Raw genomic sequence first — 15,503 nt, forward strand, 5'->3', positions numbered from 1 at the left:
GGTCCCCAGGTGCGCCCCCCAGCCCAGCGATGATGCGTCCGTTGTCAGGGACGCTGATGGCTGTGGGGCGTGAAACGGGAGGCCCGCACACACTTGGGAGGGCATTGTCCACCAGCCTAGGGAGCCTAGAACATTCGGTGGAATCGTTACAATTGTGTCTATGGCATCCCTGCGTGGTTGATAGACCGACGCTAGCCAGGTCTGCAACGGGCGCATGCGGAGTCTTGCGTGTCTGGTGACGAAGGTGCATGCGGCCATGTGCCCCAGGAGAGCGAGGCACGTTCGAGCAGATGTGGTCGGGAAGGCCCGCAGGCTTGTGACCATGGACACTATGGCTTGGAATCGGTGCCGGGGGAGGCTGGCCGTCGCGAGGTTGGAGTCCAGCACTGCCCCTATGAATTCTATGCTCCGCGTAGGCACCAGAGTGGACTTGTCTGGGTTGATGGTCAGACCTATGCTCGCAAACAGCTCCCTGATGATGGTGATGTGCCCGGTCACCTGCGCCTCCGACGTGCCTCGAATGAGCCAGTCGTCGAGGTAAGGGAAGACATGGATACGACGGCGGCGCAGGGCAGCGGCAACGACCGCCATACACTTGGTGAACACCCAGGGGGCTGAGGAGAGCCCAAAGGGGAGGACCGTGAACTGGTAGTGGTCCTGATTTACCACAAAGCGAAGATACCGCCTGTGCGGGGGAAAGATCGCAATGTGGAAGTATGCGTCCTTCATGTCGAGAGCAGCGTACCAATCTCCGGGATCTAAGGAGGGAATGATGGTTCCTAAGGTTACCATGCGGAACTTGAACTTTTTGATGAATTTGTTCAGTCCTCGCAGGTCCAGGATGGGTCGAAGGCCCGCTTTTGACTTGGGGATTAAGAAGTACCGGGAATAAAACCCCTTGCCCCTTAGCTCCCTTGGCACCTCCTCTATAGCTCCAATGAGCAGGAGCTTGTGAACCTCCTGGACGATCAGTTGCTCGTGAGAGGGGTCCCTGAAGAGGGACGAGGAGGGAGGATGGGAGGGGGGTGGAGAAACAAACTGAAGATGGTAACCAAACTGCACCGTGCTCAGGACCCAATGATCCGAAGTCAGCTGGGACCATGACGGTAGGAAGTGGCGGAGGCGGTTGAGGAAATGAAGTGGATCCAGAGAGGGGATTGGTAAGCTGCTCTCGGGCGCACCTTCAAAAGTTCGCCTTGGGTCCCTGCGGTGGCTTTTCGGACCCGGAAGTGTTACCCCTTTGAGGACCTGACTGTCGTCTGCGATTTGGCCGGCCTCGCCTCCGGTTGAAGTCTTGTCTGGGGCGAGGCGGGGGGTAAGTGCGCTGATGGTAGGGGCGGAATGGCCTTCTCTGAGTCTGGGGCATGTGCATTCCCAGAGAACGCATGATGACCCGGTTATCCTTTAGGCTCTGTAGCCTGGGATCCATCTTTTCAGAGAAGAGGCCCTGCTGGTCGAATGGCAGGTCCTGGATCGTGTATTGCAGTTCCGGCGGTAGTCCGGAAGACTGCAGCCACGATATACGGCGCATGGCTACGCCTGACGCCAGAGTCCTCGCTGCTGAATCTGCGGCATCTAAGGACGCCTGTAGCGAGGTTCTGGCGACCCTCCTGCCCTCTTCCAGGAGAGAGGAAAATTCCTGGCGTGAGTCCTGAGCGAGCAGCTCTGCAAATTTGCCGACAGCCTCCCAGGTGTTGTGGTTGTAACGGCTCAGGAGGGCCTGCTGGTTCGCCACACGGAGCTGAAGGCCTCCAGCAGAATAAATTTTACGTCCCAGCAAGTCCATGCATCTGGCTTCCCTGGATTTTGGAGCAGGAGCCTGTTGGCCGTGGCGTTCCCGGTCACTGACTGACTGTACCACCAAGAAGCAGGGAGCGGGGTGTACGTAGAGGTACTCATACCCCTTGGATAGTACCATATACTTCCTTTCCACGCCGCGGGCAGTGGGTGGAATGGAGGCCGGAGACTGCCAGATGGTGTCCGACTTTGCCTGGATCGACTTAATGAAGGGGAGGGCTACCCTGGTCGGTGCCTCCGCCGAGAGGATGCTTACTACCGGGTCCTCTACTTCCAGGACTTCCTCTACAGGAAGGTTTATGTTTTGGGCCACTCACCTCAACAGGTCCTGATGTGCCCGGAGATCGATCGGTCGGGGCCCTGATGAAGACGTGCCCGCTACCGCCTCATCCGGGGACGAGGACGAAGACACCCCAGGGAGAAGTGGTTCTTGCACTGAAGCCTCCTCCAGAGGGGCCTCCGTTTCCCGGGAATCCTGCTGCCCCATGGTATCCATGGGGTCTTCCTCCGTACCTGAGGGGGGGGGGCGACTGATTGTGGCCTCTGGTGCACGACGCTCCGGTGGGTTGGAGCGAGCTTGTCCCGAAGGTTCGCCCTGGGCTTGGTGGTATGCCCAGGGCGTCCAAAAGGACCACTGAGGTGGACTCTGGTCCGTGCGGGCGTGCACATCTGAACCCCCGTAAGAGGCGCTGTCCATATGGGACGAAGCGGACGAGTGCCTCGAAGGCCAGGGAGGAGCCGCCGATGACTGTGGCAGGCCTCTGCGCATCCCGATGTCGCTGCGCGGTGCCGGTGAACGGTACCGGGAGTCATGGCGGTACCGTGATCTAGACCGGGACCTGCTACCAGCTCGGTGCCGGGAGGTCGACCGGTGCCGGCCACTGCCGTGCCGGGATCGGCTGCGGTATGAACGTCGGTGCCGCGATCTAGACCGGTGCCGAGAGTAGTACGACGGCGACCTGGATCTCGCAGGTAGCGGTCCCGGGACTGCGAGCGGCGTCTAGATCTCGAGCGGCGATGCTGTGAGTGGTCCCTCGATTTAGATCGGGACCGCTGCTCGGTAGTGCCTGGCGAATGCGGCCGTACCATGTTGGGCTTGCCCAGCGATTGTATAACCCGCACCGGCGGTACCGGGGGTTGCGGCAGCTCGGGCTCTGTCAATGCAATGATGTTGCGTGCCGCTGAGAAGGTCTCCGGCGTGGAGGGCGCGACGAGCTCGACCCCTATCCTCACCGGGGAGCTGAATGGCACCGGACTCAACTGCCTCTGAGGGGCCGGAGTCGACGGTGCGGCGATGCTCGGTGCCGCGGCAGATGACGGTGCCGGGCGGTCAAATTTTGAGGCACGCTCTGACTGTGGTGCAGTTGCAGGCACCGCAGGAGCCCTGTGCTTTTTGCTCCTCGGGGAGAGGGAGCGGTGCCGGCTAGGGTGCCGGGCCAGTGCCGAGCGGGAAGTTGGAGCCCTCGCCGGCGCCGGGCGGTCCGGAGCGGAGGCGACACTTGGTCCCGGTGCCGGAGTCAGTGCCGACGGTGTGGGAGTCAGCGCTGCCTCCATCAGGATCTGCTTCAGGCGACTGTCCCGCTCCTTCTTAGTTCGGGGCTTGAACGCCTTGCAGATCCGACACTTGTCCACAAGGTGGGACTCGCCTAGGCACCTCAGACAGGAGTCGTGCGGGTCTCCTGTGGGCATCGGCCGATGACAGGCCGCACAAGGCTTAAAGCCGGGTGAACCGGGCATGGGCCCCGGCACCGCGGGGAGGAAAAAAGGGGCGAACCCCCGATCCTCCGTATAACTATTTACAACTATACTTACTTAACTTTATAACTACAACTAACACTATAATAACTAAACTTTATACACTAGACTACAGAAGAGTGAAACGCTAGGGAGGTGGAGAATGGCTAGGCGTGCTCCACAGTTCCAACGACCGACACGGGCGGTAAGAAGGAACTGAGGAGCGGGCGGGCCAGCAGGGGTATATATCAGGCGCCATGCCGGCGCCACTCCAGGGGGCGACCTGCTGGCCCACCGAGTGTTGCTAGGGTAAAAAGTCTCCGACGAGCGTGCACGCGGCACACGCACACCTAACTGGAATGGATATGAGCAAGCACTCTAAGAAGAACAGGTTTTTCAGGTGTCAGACAACTGTCTGCTCACTGGATAACTAAGAGTTAAAGTAAGGATTCTACATCTCAAACTCTGTATATATGGGAAAACTTAATTTAATTTATTATAAAACATAACCCAGGCCTTAGCTGATTTGGGTTCCATCTTTCACCTCTCTCTCCCACACCTTATAGTGCTTTCTTAGCAGCCTGTTTGTTGCTGCTCTGCTAGAAGAGCAAAGAACAAATAATTATACTGCCAAGCCATTACCACTTGGTCTGTTACTTATTTATCTAACACAAACCTCTAAAAACGGAAAACAAATAAAACAACACACAGTGGTTACTTTTCTCTGATGTGAAGCTAGTAATTGGACCCCAAATACTTTCAAAAGAGTTCTAATACCTTTTGTTAGGCTAGTTTCCTCGCAAGGCTCATGTGTTTTGTTCCCAAAGAGCAGCATGGAATAGATTTAATTAAAAAAAGAGTGTAAAAGGTAATGAAGATAATACGTAAGGAAAAACACTAAAGGCATTCCAAAGAATTAAACACACAGAACACCAATAATATTTGGCTCGTTTAAAGGGCAGTCATCAAAGGTGACTTTTGCATTTTTGGTTTCTTTATGATGTACAAAGGAGGTCTGAAAGATTTTATTTTCAAGAAAGGGTTAAATTTTTGCTATTCAAGCCATTAGAAATACCAATTGTCTTCCCTGTTTTTGCTGGAGGACTTCTTTGAAGACTGGGAACTGAAGTGGGAGCGTTCTTGGCATTCAATTGAAAGATCAGGCATGTCAAATCTTTCACAGAAAAAAGCCATGTACCCACCCTCCATCCCATCAAGAGTTTGTCAAGAGTCTGAGTTTCATAGGTATTATCAGACCCACACAGTTTTAGACAGCCTGACAAAAAAAATAGCTTCCTCTCCAACTAGTTTAGATTTCAGTCTTTATTTAGTCAAGCTAACCCAGTCCTCTAACTGTGTGTCTGTGTGTGTGTCTGTGTGTGTGTGTGTACACACACACACACACGTTATTTCTAACAAACAAAAGCAGAGACTTTTGAAAACAGTCAGGCTTTCTTTATACATCTGGAAGGAGAAAAAAGGCCCTTTCTTGTTTTTGAAGATTATCTTTTTGGCTCAGTATTGCAATGGCTTAGTGAATTCTTTCTGAAGAACTGAATTAAAACAAACAAACAAAAAAATCAGACTTGCACTCTTTTATCCAGCTGGGAACACAGGACTATAACAGCATTTAAAAGAGAACTGGATAAATTCATGGTGGTTCAGTCCATAAATAGCTATTAGCCAGGATGGGTAAGGAATGGTGTCCCTAGCCTCTGTTTGTCAGAGGATGGAGATGGATGGCAGGAGAGAGATCACTTGATCATTGCCTGTTAGGTTCACTCCCTCTGGGGCACCTGGCATTGGACACTGTCGGTAGACAGATACTGGGCTAGATGGATCTTTGGTCTGACCTGGTACTGCCGTTCTTATGTAACATACTGGGGAGAGATTTAGTGTACATCTACCTTATGATTATTTAAAATCATGCTGCACCACATCTAGCGTTACCTTCTTTTCTTGAGTTGTGGAATGTAGTTGTGGAGCATCTGTCTAGTGGTTTCTGAAGGGTTCTGGGAAGACAGGACTTCAGTGGTCACTGGCTTGCTATGATGCCTTAGGCAAGTCACAGCTCACCCAAATTTTAAAAAATATGTCTGTCCATTTTCCATTTGGAAGACAGAATTTCAAGTTTCCAAGATAGTGAAAGCATCTTCAAAATACGTGTCCCACAAATGATGTTTGTTCCTACTAGGGAAGAAGCCCATTCAGTCTTGCAGCAGTAAACTTCTGACTAATACGGAGAATACTAGGATACAGTTACAAAAGTGACTCACCAGCATTCATTTCTTTGAACTTCTGCTTTAGTTCAGCAGGAGTGAGACGGTATTGATCAAGACCATCATTCCAATAAATACGGTCAAGGACTTGTAGATCTCCACCAATAAGCCAGTCCCCTTGCTCCATCACCATCTAGGAGAAAAAGCAGAAGAGGTTTTGTCAGCATATAAATTAAACACTTCAGTTACAGAAGACAGTTGTCAGCTGTCCTGAGCATCCCGTCCAAATGATTTCACTTCAGTGCAATTACCAAAATCTGTTTTGAGTTAATTCTATTTTATAGAGACTCTCTGAGACTAAGTGGTAATTTTTAAAATCACTGAAACGTGATCTGAATCAGTTATAGTGTAGGGCAACGAAGGTGAGAATAACTAATCCGTAACTGACACATGTATTTCTCTTCAAAATACTGCACAATGCATTGCTGCACAGAAATGAAAAGTAGCTAACATCTTAACCAGTGTAATAACGCAACATCCACAGCCAAAAGATGTGGATCCCTGGGAAACTTCCTACTTCAAGTCAGATGCCATTTAACTGTTGTTCAAACTTCTCACTCTCAGTACTGGACTGAAGCCTACAAAAACTCTGGTCAACCCAAAATCAATAAGTAACAAGAATTTAGTAGCAAAGAAGGAAATAAAGTTTTGGTTGACAATTCATCCATTACAATGATTTACATTTGTGAATAGAACTGCAATTTTAGGGAACTTATAAGTTTTTAGATTTATTTTGCCTTGACTTTTATTGATCCGTGTCATAACAGGTATTTACTTATTTCTAACTTTTAAGAAGTATTCTATTAGAGTCATCTCATCCTTTGTCAGCAAATATTAATTTATGGCAAATTTTAAGTAGACAGAGAAGTAGTATATGTGTGGAAATCAAGTAAGAAATTCATATTCTTGAAAGGCTAGAGCTGCCTTTCTGCAAGGATACACAAAAGAGCAACTGAGCCAGTAACTGCCCAGTTGTACAGAAGAGCAATTGTGTGCACAAATTTATCATTAAATTCCAGCATCATGGAATTTGAAGAATACAAAATTTGTGCCACACCTGCATGCAAAATGTTACAATAAGGCAGTAATACGGGAAAGGGTTTTGTTTTTTGTTGTTGTTTTTTTTAACTGCACAAATCAGGATATTGAAGTAACAAAGCCTAGAATATCTGCTCCAGCCAAGTTGCACCTGTTGGCAAATCTAACTTATGTTGGGCTTCCAGTTCTCCAAAGGGACTATTCCAACAGCTAGGAATCACTGCAGTTTAAGAATGCCAAAATGATTCCCTTTTCTGCAAAAAAAGACTGCTGAAATGAAGGCCCCAGGGCAGAAAAAAGGGGGCATGTGGAAAACATATAGGAACTACTACACCAGCTCTATGATACCTAGACAGACCTCTTAACTAAAGGGAATTCTAAGGGGCCAGATCTACTGCTCTGGGCTGACAATGTGGTGCAAAGCTGCCAAGCAGACATGAGAAGAGGGTCCATATTTTCCACACCAATCTTAACCAAGTCATATTGCGATTGGTGGCATACTATAAGGTGGCATTCACCTGTTGTATGCATTCCATTGTCTTGAATTTCTTTAACCGATATAATTGTCAGCTTTCACTGAACTTGCAATCTCACCATCCATCTGTCATATCCACAGGACCTGTCATTGTACAGGACGGAATGCATGATCATTGAAATAATTTTAGCTGCAGCTAAATATGCAATATTCTAGATATAATCATACTCCCGCAAGAATGTCCAATGGCGCTATGTTATTAAAAAGGCTAAAGTAAAGTAGGGCAGTGTGCAGTTTTCAAATTTGTGTAAGTATTAGTTGTATAGATTTTTTTAAACATATCAATAACTTTTCCTTTTTTAAGACAAACTCACAGTTAGTCTGAGTTTTTTAAAAAATAAGCTGGTTTTCAGTTATCAGCATGCCAACAAGACTATTCAAAAAATATCTCCATTAGGGATAACCCAGGTAATCTTTAATACAGTATCCACATAGAGCTTACAAACCCTAACACACAGATGTGTGTTACAAACCTTACACAGCTTACAAACCTTAAGACACAGTCATGAAGACTACTCAATAATCAGAACATGCATTGTGGTAGGCAGAGTGCAATGAAACAGGAAAAATAATTATCGCTATGGGAGGGGAGGCAATGTTTCAACACTTTCAAACCACCTGCTATATATTCAGAAAGGATAGCAGATACACTCCATATGCACCACGTTCATCTGCTGCTTGAGTAGTTTTGATGACCCATCTGGGCCCACCTTCAACAGAAGGTTGCATTTCCTAAGTGTACCCAAGGAGAAAGCTCTCTTCTCTGATCTATTGCCGATTCTATGTCACATTCTATACGTTTCACATGCAGATCCCCATTGATGTTAGAATGCCACACTAACAAGTGAAGAGTATGCAACAGAGATCAGCTGCATCAAACAGAAAAAGTTGTTCTTTTGTCTAAAAATTAAACAGAAGAGCAAAGAATTTTGGGTCAAGGTAACAGTTCCTGGTGTCAATTCTACTCCACTTGCAACTATAACTCTACAAACAGGATAGCTTTAATTAAAGCTAGATAACACAGCTTTCAAACAACCTTGATATAGGGATGTTCCTTGCATACTGTTCCCCACTGTCTGGCGCAGCGTTCCTCTTTCCTGTGTTCATAAAACTCTGGGTTACGAAGAATGGCCACACGACGCCCCTCATACACCAATGCAAGAGCTGTACATCCATCCAGTCTCTCTTTATCTTCCTGGCTAACTGTCAGCACTATAGGCACGGACAGGTTAATCACTCCTCCTGTAGGATAAAGAATACATACTTAACAAATGGTTACCAAAAGGCATATGCAAACCCAATCTTCTCTTTCTAACAAGTTATAATACAAGCTACACATTCCATGACACACGGTTCAAGTAATTACATTTTACTGGTGCTAAACGGGCAAATTTTAGAATAAAAAACTTGAGATTGTGCTCCTCTATGAGATACAAGGTTGTTATACAGTAATCTAGGCACCAAGTCTTAGAGAAAGAAGCAACATGTTTAAAAATTGGTTGTGACACAATCAACATCTGCACTAATAAAAAAGCTACCAAAACCGTCTAATCTACACAGACAGAACTGTCTGTCAAAAAATTGACGCTAGACACAAATACTTGGAGTCTAAAGATAGTCCATGTCTTATGGCTGCCGGAAGAGCCTTACATACTAGGATATGTGGTTCCAGAACTGACATTCAGAGAGTAAAAGGTACCTCTTCGCTTCTTGTTCAATGTTGCCTTTTAAATCAGAAGATCATCTAAAAATCACTTCGGCAAAAATCTGCAGTTTAACCTCTGGTTCTCACTAACATTTTTGTTAGCTGTACGTCAGATGCTTGGGAAAGTTCAATGTGATGGAAGGTGGTCAAAATCAAAACACCTAGTGTACATTATTCAATTAATTCAAAAGTTAAGTTTTACTACTATAATATTTAGAGAACCAACATATGGGTTCAAGTAGTTCAGTCAGAAAATATGTTTCAAAACAGATTAACAACTGAGCTAGTCAGACATTTAGCATATGTTTGTTTAGTTACAATCTTATCAACTGTCAACTTCCCACAAAACTAGCCCACAGCATGACAATTCTAAAGCTACATGTGCTCTTAATTTTTAAAGATTTACTTCATTACTACATGCTGGAAGTCTTATTTTTCTTGACAACAATAAGGGAGTTAGGTTATGAGAGACTAGTGGACTAGTTATTGTAAATTAACTGCAAAAGCTTGAAGTCTTAATGTCACATTTACCATAAGAATGAGAAACTCCAGGGTATTCACCTAGGGCAAAATCCTGTTCCCACTGAAGTCAATGGGAGTCTGGCCAATGAATTCAGTGGGGTTAGGAATTCACCTCTGGCCTTATGCTAAACTCGCATCTATGGACAATACATTTTAGAAACCTTTCAAACCTACCCCTAGAGTCAGGAAGTTAAAAATGATGAAGTTGGCCATAAGAGAAAATGCAGTATTTTTTTATTCCCAATCTCTCATATAATCTGAAATGAAAGGTGTGCTGCATAGTTGCACTCAGAATTTAGTCTCAGAGTATGGCTACACTCGAAACTTCAGAGCGCTGCCGTGGCAGCGCTTTGAAGTGTGAGTGTAGTCGCAGCGCCAGCGCTGGGAGAGAGCTCTCCCAGCGCTGCAGGTACTCCACCTCCTCATGGTGATTAGCTTGCTGTGGCACTGTTTACACTGGCGCTTTACAGGGCTGTATCTTGCAGTGCTCAGGGGGCTGTTTTTTTCACACCCCTGAGTAAGAAAGTTGCAGCGCTGTAAAGCGCCAGTGTAGCCATGGCCTCAGTATCCAGATTCTTTGTTTTCCAAAGCAATCGAAGGATAAAGCAGCACTTATCAAGCACTTAGTTGTACAGAAGAGAAACATTTACTGTGTTGCAAAAGTGTCAAACCTTTTATCAGCCAGAGTATACTTGTCCACCGCTAAGGTTTCGTTGAAAAAAAAAAAAATCAATGTTACATAATTAATATTGCACTTGACAGTCAAAAATTGCTAACTCTGGTTTACTACAGTTTTATAAAATTGCATTAATAAATGCATACAAACACCCTGGAAGTTAAGCAGCCTTATGACATAGGTGAGAAAATTAAGGCAGGGTTGGTGTCCAACTAGACACCTCTTAAAAAAGGACCTGATTTTAGACACCCACCCATTGGAAAAAATAAGGCCCCAGTCAGATCCTCAAAAATTGAGGCACCTATGATCATGGGTCATTTCTGAAAATTTAAGCTGATTTTTGCACTTTTCCCTATTTTTCAAATGACAATGTAAAAATAATCAACAGCCAGACAAAAAAACTTGTAACATAATTAACACAGTTTCTTTGATGTTAAACTTATCAACCTAAGAGTCTCACATGCAGCTCACTTTGTGCATTGGAATGCACTTTGAGCAGAATCAGTTTCACTCCATAGTTTTGACCCTTCACTCAGCAATGGTAGAGAGAATTTTTTTAATTGGAAGATGTGAGTGTAAAAACCACAAATGTCGCAGAGGGGACTCAGGCATGTGCAGTATATGGGTAAAAAAATATTTCCCCCACCTCCTTGTTTTTTTAAGAGTCCCTTTAAAGACAGCTGATTTCAGGTTGCATCAACTTTATTAAAACCTCAGGTGTGCAAGTATGGAGAATGAGGGAGATATCTGTATTGTGTTGACTAGAATATATACCTCGGTTTACCTGCTTGATATTATTCAGTCTGATTACACAGAATTAAATCAAACGAGCTGTTAGCAACAGCAAACAGAAAGTGAAATAACAACAGAAACACCACCACTTGGCTAAACAACTTCAAGGAGGTTAAGATAACAGTGGCTAAGCCATTAATTGGAAAGATGTTGCTTCCGGGCACCAGCCAAGTTACAAGGCAGTTTTGCCAAAGCCAGAGCCTAGAGATCAAAATGAGCATCAGTTAAAAAACCCTGCCTAGAGAAGGAAGAATGGGGAGGAGTGGGAAGCAGCAGAAGAGATGAAGTGGGAGAGACAGAGAAAAAGAATGTAGTGTCTCTCTCCCAGCCTGGAAGTCAGGGTACCTAAGCTGAATTAATCTTCCCAGAACTTTCAAGGAAAGGATAAGGTTTAGGTAAGATTAGACATGTAGGTGTTTTGTTGTTTTAACTCACATCTCTGAATGTTATGTATCTTTAGGTGAACAAATTATGCTTCCCAGACAGAAGTTTCATGCAGGTGTTCAACACAATTGGGGCCTGTCATATTAATATTGTTCAGGACCAGTGCGGGCTGCAACCCTGAGATCTAGTGCAGCAGTGATTGAACAATGGGGTTCCACCTGTTGCCTGAGGTGTATACTCAAGAGGAACTGTAAAGGGGTCTAAAGCACAATTTGCTCTATAACTGTGACAGCACGTCTAGGGCTGCAAACTAAAGCCACGAAGGAAAAAATTGGGGGCTATGCACTTTGAAACTGCATTGTGCTGAAGTAAACTTTATTCGCACAAAGAATGGGGAAAACAGGGGAATGCATTTTGTTATTTGTTCAAAATAATTTTAGCTTGTAATTAACTGGTAATACACAAAGAGAAAAATGTAAGGAACAGAACAGGTGAACAGAAGTGATTTGGGACAAAAGCATGTTTCAAAATGAATACCACCAAACTAACACTACCAAATGGCTGCTATCACCTCCTTAGCACCACATTTCCTATCGACCTTCAATCTGAAAATTGAAGTTTCTTTTCTACCTCACTGAAGGACCTGCCTTCAAATGGCCATCTGTGAAACGACAGGCCTCTGAAATGTTGAAAAATCTGTGATCAAAGGATAGACTGTAGGTGTACTGACAGGGGTGCAGCTGTTTCTACCCCTCACCCCAACATCTTTCTTCTCACACGTTCCCTACAGTGCTACTCTTTCCATGTGTCTGACCTAAATAAGAATCAAAGGAAGAAATGGATGCAATACTGAAAGCTGTTGCATTTACAGATACAACTGCCAAAATAACAGAATTGCAAGGCATCTATGCACAGACAGAGATACATTCTGTTTCAAAAACAGTAACCAGATATTTTTCCAAAGAATCTTAAAATATTCCACCATTCTAAAACTCTTTTCACTAAACATTTTATCTGCATTTATAGTTCCACTATAAAAGGATGTCTATTTTGTTAAACAACAGTACATTCAGTCATGTACAAGATGCAGAAAGAAGCTGAAGTCTCTGTATGAATGAGCTTTACAGGGCAGAGAGACAAAGAAATTGAATGGTCTGGAAAGAGAAGTCTCAGAGGGTGGTGCAAATGAAGAGTATGAAATAATGATGGCATTTTATTATACAGGTTAGCATTAAGAGATTTGTAAAAGAAATATGGGGATTTAAAGAGGTATTTGTATGTACTCCTGTCTTATCCCAATGTTCCAGATATCTATTCTCTTTTCACACAAATTAACAAGACTGGAGAAGGACAAAGTTTTTCAAAAGTGAATAGGAAAGTTTGAACAACATATATATTGCTGAAGATAATTATTAACTGTGGAAGGGTTTTCATTTATAAAACTAATCCAGTCACAAGGCAGGAGCTAAAAGCAAGGTATTATTTCATACTAAGTTTAAACATTTGCAAGTTCTGATTCTCTGTCCTCAGGAGAGGATACACACATCTAATGCAGTTTTCTCCCATGACAAATTAATGTGCCACAAAAAAGCTACAGAGCTGGGTACTTCAATTGGTTTTAAAAAGGTATTTTTAAACTGAAATGCCTTACCATCCAGAAGACAGTCAAAATGAAGGCACTGCAAGTATTCTCTCTCTCTCATAAAGCCATTAAGTGGTGTTGCCCAACCCTCTGCCAGTACTTGTACCCATTGCATATCCACCTGGTAAAGAGACAGAGACACATACATGCTAACACCAGTGAACTCCATGCACTGAGCCAAGTAACCTTTGAGAATTTTTTTCAGAATACAGATATATCCTCCATACTAAATCTAATGTGTGTGTAAGTACAGCTCGGCTTTTAATAGAGAGCATTAATCATCAGTAGTATAGAGCTCAAAGTCTCTTCATTCAGAAAAAAATGCCTTTTTCCTCCTCACAATTTATAAATATGAGCTACTTTTCACATTTCCAGCATATCATTAGCTGAATTTCCAATGCTATGCTAGAAATAAATGAATTGCAGTTTACAGGGAATTTCCTCCCTTAACACTTAGTAAAGGCCACACAGTGAGATGTATCACAATCGTTTTATTATTTCTGCATGTACATAAATGAGACTGAGTCAAGAGCTTTTCACAAGGAAGAGTTTGCTGAGCTTGTACAGGTCCATTGTGCAAGAGCGCATGTAATACAAGTACATGACTAATATTTACTACTTTGTTTACCTCTTGTTGAGACAATTAGGATGCAGATTTCTCCCACAGCTTGTGCTGTATACTTGTTTGGTACTTAGTAACAAAACAAAAAAACAAAAACAAAAAAAAGGAGGGGGGAATTATTTTTCTACATAGATTTATTTCTTACCAATAGAGAGGAAGCAATTTACAATAAGAGACTAAGGAAGCTTGATACTAGTGACCAATAAGCTACTTTAATTCAGAAAAGCAACAGATTACTTCACAGAAGGCAGCAGAGCAAGGAATCCAGTAAACTACAGCGAGGGGAAGTGTTAAAATCCACAGGTGTGGAAAAAATGACTGGAAATCATAAGACATCCTTCCAAGACAGATTGAGATCTTGATCCCACAAAGCACCTAAAGTTAAGCATATGCTTAAGCACTAGTAACCTCATTAAAAAGTTAATAGGAAAACTCATGTGCTTATAGTTAAGTCTGTGTTTAAGTGCTTTGCTGGCTCATGGCCCGATTCCTCTGAAAAAAGAAGAATACAAGGAACAAAAAGCAGCCAGTCTGTGTTTTCAAAAGACTGGCTCAAATCTGAACTGGAAGAGCAGTAAATTAATCAAAGAAGAACAGAGTAGGTTAAGGCATCCAGCAGAGAAGCCAAGAGGAGTGAAAAAGCAGCATGAGGTCATGATAGCCAAAGGCATAAAAGAAAAATAAGTGACAGGAAAAAATAATCTAACTCAGTTAATAAAAAGAAAAGGATGAAATTACTAAGAGTCACCTTCTATAGTATCAAGTATCAGACGGGTAGCCATGTTAGTCTGGATCTGTAAAAGCAGCGAAGAATCCTGTGGCACCTTATAGACTAACAGACGTTTTGGAGCATGAGCTTTCGTGGGCGAATACCCACTTACATCTGACGAAGTGGGTATTCACCCACGAAAGCTCATGCTCCAAAAACGTCTGTTAGTCTATAAGGTGCCACAGGATTCTTTGCTGCCTCTATAGTATAAATCTGTTTTTAAGAAAAATAAAAAAGCCTGGACATTTGTAAAATAATTAAGACCTTATACAAAAAGCTATCAGTAAAAGGCAGGCAGGAGACTGCTTTGCTTAGGAAACTAGAAAACATATATCATCCAGACCGTCTGACTCATATGTCATAGAGATGTTAAGGGAATTAACTAAAATTTATTTTAAATGCTAACAATTAGTTTTGAGGTCATAGAGACTCAAAGATACTGAAAGAACAGAAAAGCAAATGTTGTAGTAATCTTTAAAAGGTTACAGTTTGTAACTAGTTTAGGTACTATGCTATACCCCCTGAATGACAGATTAGGTTCTGGCTTCAGCTTCAGAAATCATATCACCGAAACACAATACCATTACTCCTCTACCTTATTTATTTCCAGCGTTAGCAGAGTCTCTGCATCACTTTTGGCTAATTTGAGCTTGTTTTCTGGCACATACAGCTCTTTCACCTCATAAGAGGCATCCACCGGTACAATGTCCTACATAAAAAAAAAAAAAGGAATCATAATTCAATACTCACTCAAAATGCTTTTCAGCTGCTGAACATATGGTCAAGGTAATATTTTATTGTTGCAGAATCTCTCTACTGCGCAGTATACATCTTAAATCATTTTTATTCAGTTGAAAACCAAATGTATTCTAAAATTTTGATATATTGCTAGCTAAGTTGTTGGCTAGAAGTATTAATTTTTCCAGAGGTGAAGTGCCCTGATAAGAAACCTTTTTTCTGAACTCTTATAATTATAGAGTAACTATTTATCACTGAACTGAATACAAT

At 43.6% G+C, this 15,503-nt stretch overlaps 1 protein-coding gene across 2 annotated transcripts in view; it reads right to left on the reverse strand.

The window, feature by feature from the left end:
* PAPSS1 (3'-phosphoadenosine 5'-phosphosulfate synthase 1) overlaps positions 1–15,503 on the reverse strand; it is an 84,864-nt gene that overhangs the window by 25,350 nt on the left and 44,011 nt on the right. For both annotated transcript variants that reach the window (XM_030564532.1, XM_030564533.1), the window contains exons 6-9: positions 15,091–15,204; positions 13,114–13,225; positions 8,420–8,625; positions 5,808–5,943 (exon numbers count right to left, since the gene is read on the reverse strand). In XM_030564532.1, the coding sequence (XP_030420392.1) occupies positions 5,808–5,943; positions 8,420–8,625; positions 13,114–13,225; positions 15,091–15,204 (568 nt within the window). The remainder of the gene's footprint in view (positions 1–5,807; positions 5,944–8,419; positions 8,626–13,113; positions 13,226–15,090; positions 15,205–15,503) is intronic.

This window comes from Gopherus evgoodei, chromosome 5, assembly GCF_007399415.2.
Source record: "Gopherus evgoodei ecotype Sinaloan lineage chromosome 5, rGopEvg1_v1.p, whole genome shotgun sequence".
Lineage (NCBI taxonomy): Eukaryota > Metazoa > Chordata > Testudines > Testudinidae > Gopherus > Gopherus evgoodei.